Below are 610 nucleotides of genomic sequence, written 5' to 3' on the forward strand. Positions count from 1 at the left end.
TTTACTTTATCTTATTCCATCTTTCTATGAATGATATTTTTTTATCAGTTTCTTTGATTCCATTGACTGAATACCGACAATGTAAATAAAAATACAAAGAAACAGTATCATCCTCACAGCATAAAAAAGCAAACTTATAATTCTGGCAATCTTGCATTTACTAACCATCCGGCTCCTTCCTGTGCAACGTCTTTCACGCGCCGCCCTATTGCGCCCGACGTAGTGTGCCTGGCGACGCCCTCGGTAAGGAACGCCACGACGACCCACCACCACGACATGTGGGAGGTGGGCGAAGAGGTGACGGCGACCTGTAACGGGGATCTGTACTTTGCCGACGCCCAAGTGCAGACGCGGCAGGTCCTGTGCACATACAACGGCTGGATGGAAAGCCCCGGGTGCGAGACGGGTGAGTGGCGTCCCTTCGGTGATCTGGGGGAGTGTGATCTATAGGAATGGATAAAACTGTTCGTGGGTATATGTGTGTGTTGCGTATGTAAATAGAGAGGGAGAGAATAATTAGGTTGACGGACAGCTGCATAGATGCACAGGTAGCTACATTCACGCCAGTCTGTCCGTTTATGTTTGCTTATGTAGTTGACTCACCTGTTCA

The 610-nt window shown here is 48.0% G+C and overlaps 1 protein-coding gene across 1 annotated transcript in view; it reads left to right on the plus strand.

The window, feature by feature from the left end:
• The window catches only part of LOC119587396 (complement factor H-related protein 4-like), a 15,406-nt gene that overhangs the window by 1,738 nt on the left and 13,058 nt on the right, over positions 1-610 (plus strand). Inside the window, exon 3 of the mRNA XM_037936134.1 lies at positions 224-406. Within this exon, the coding sequence (XP_037792062.1) occupies positions 224-406 (183 nt within the window). The remainder of the gene's footprint in view (positions 1-223; positions 407-610) is intronic.

This window comes from Penaeus monodon, chromosome 22, assembly GCF_015228065.2.
Source record: "Penaeus monodon isolate SGIC_2016 chromosome 22, NSTDA_Pmon_1, whole genome shotgun sequence".
Taxonomy (NCBI): domain Eukaryota; kingdom Metazoa; phylum Arthropoda; class Malacostraca; order Decapoda; family Penaeidae; genus Penaeus; species Penaeus monodon.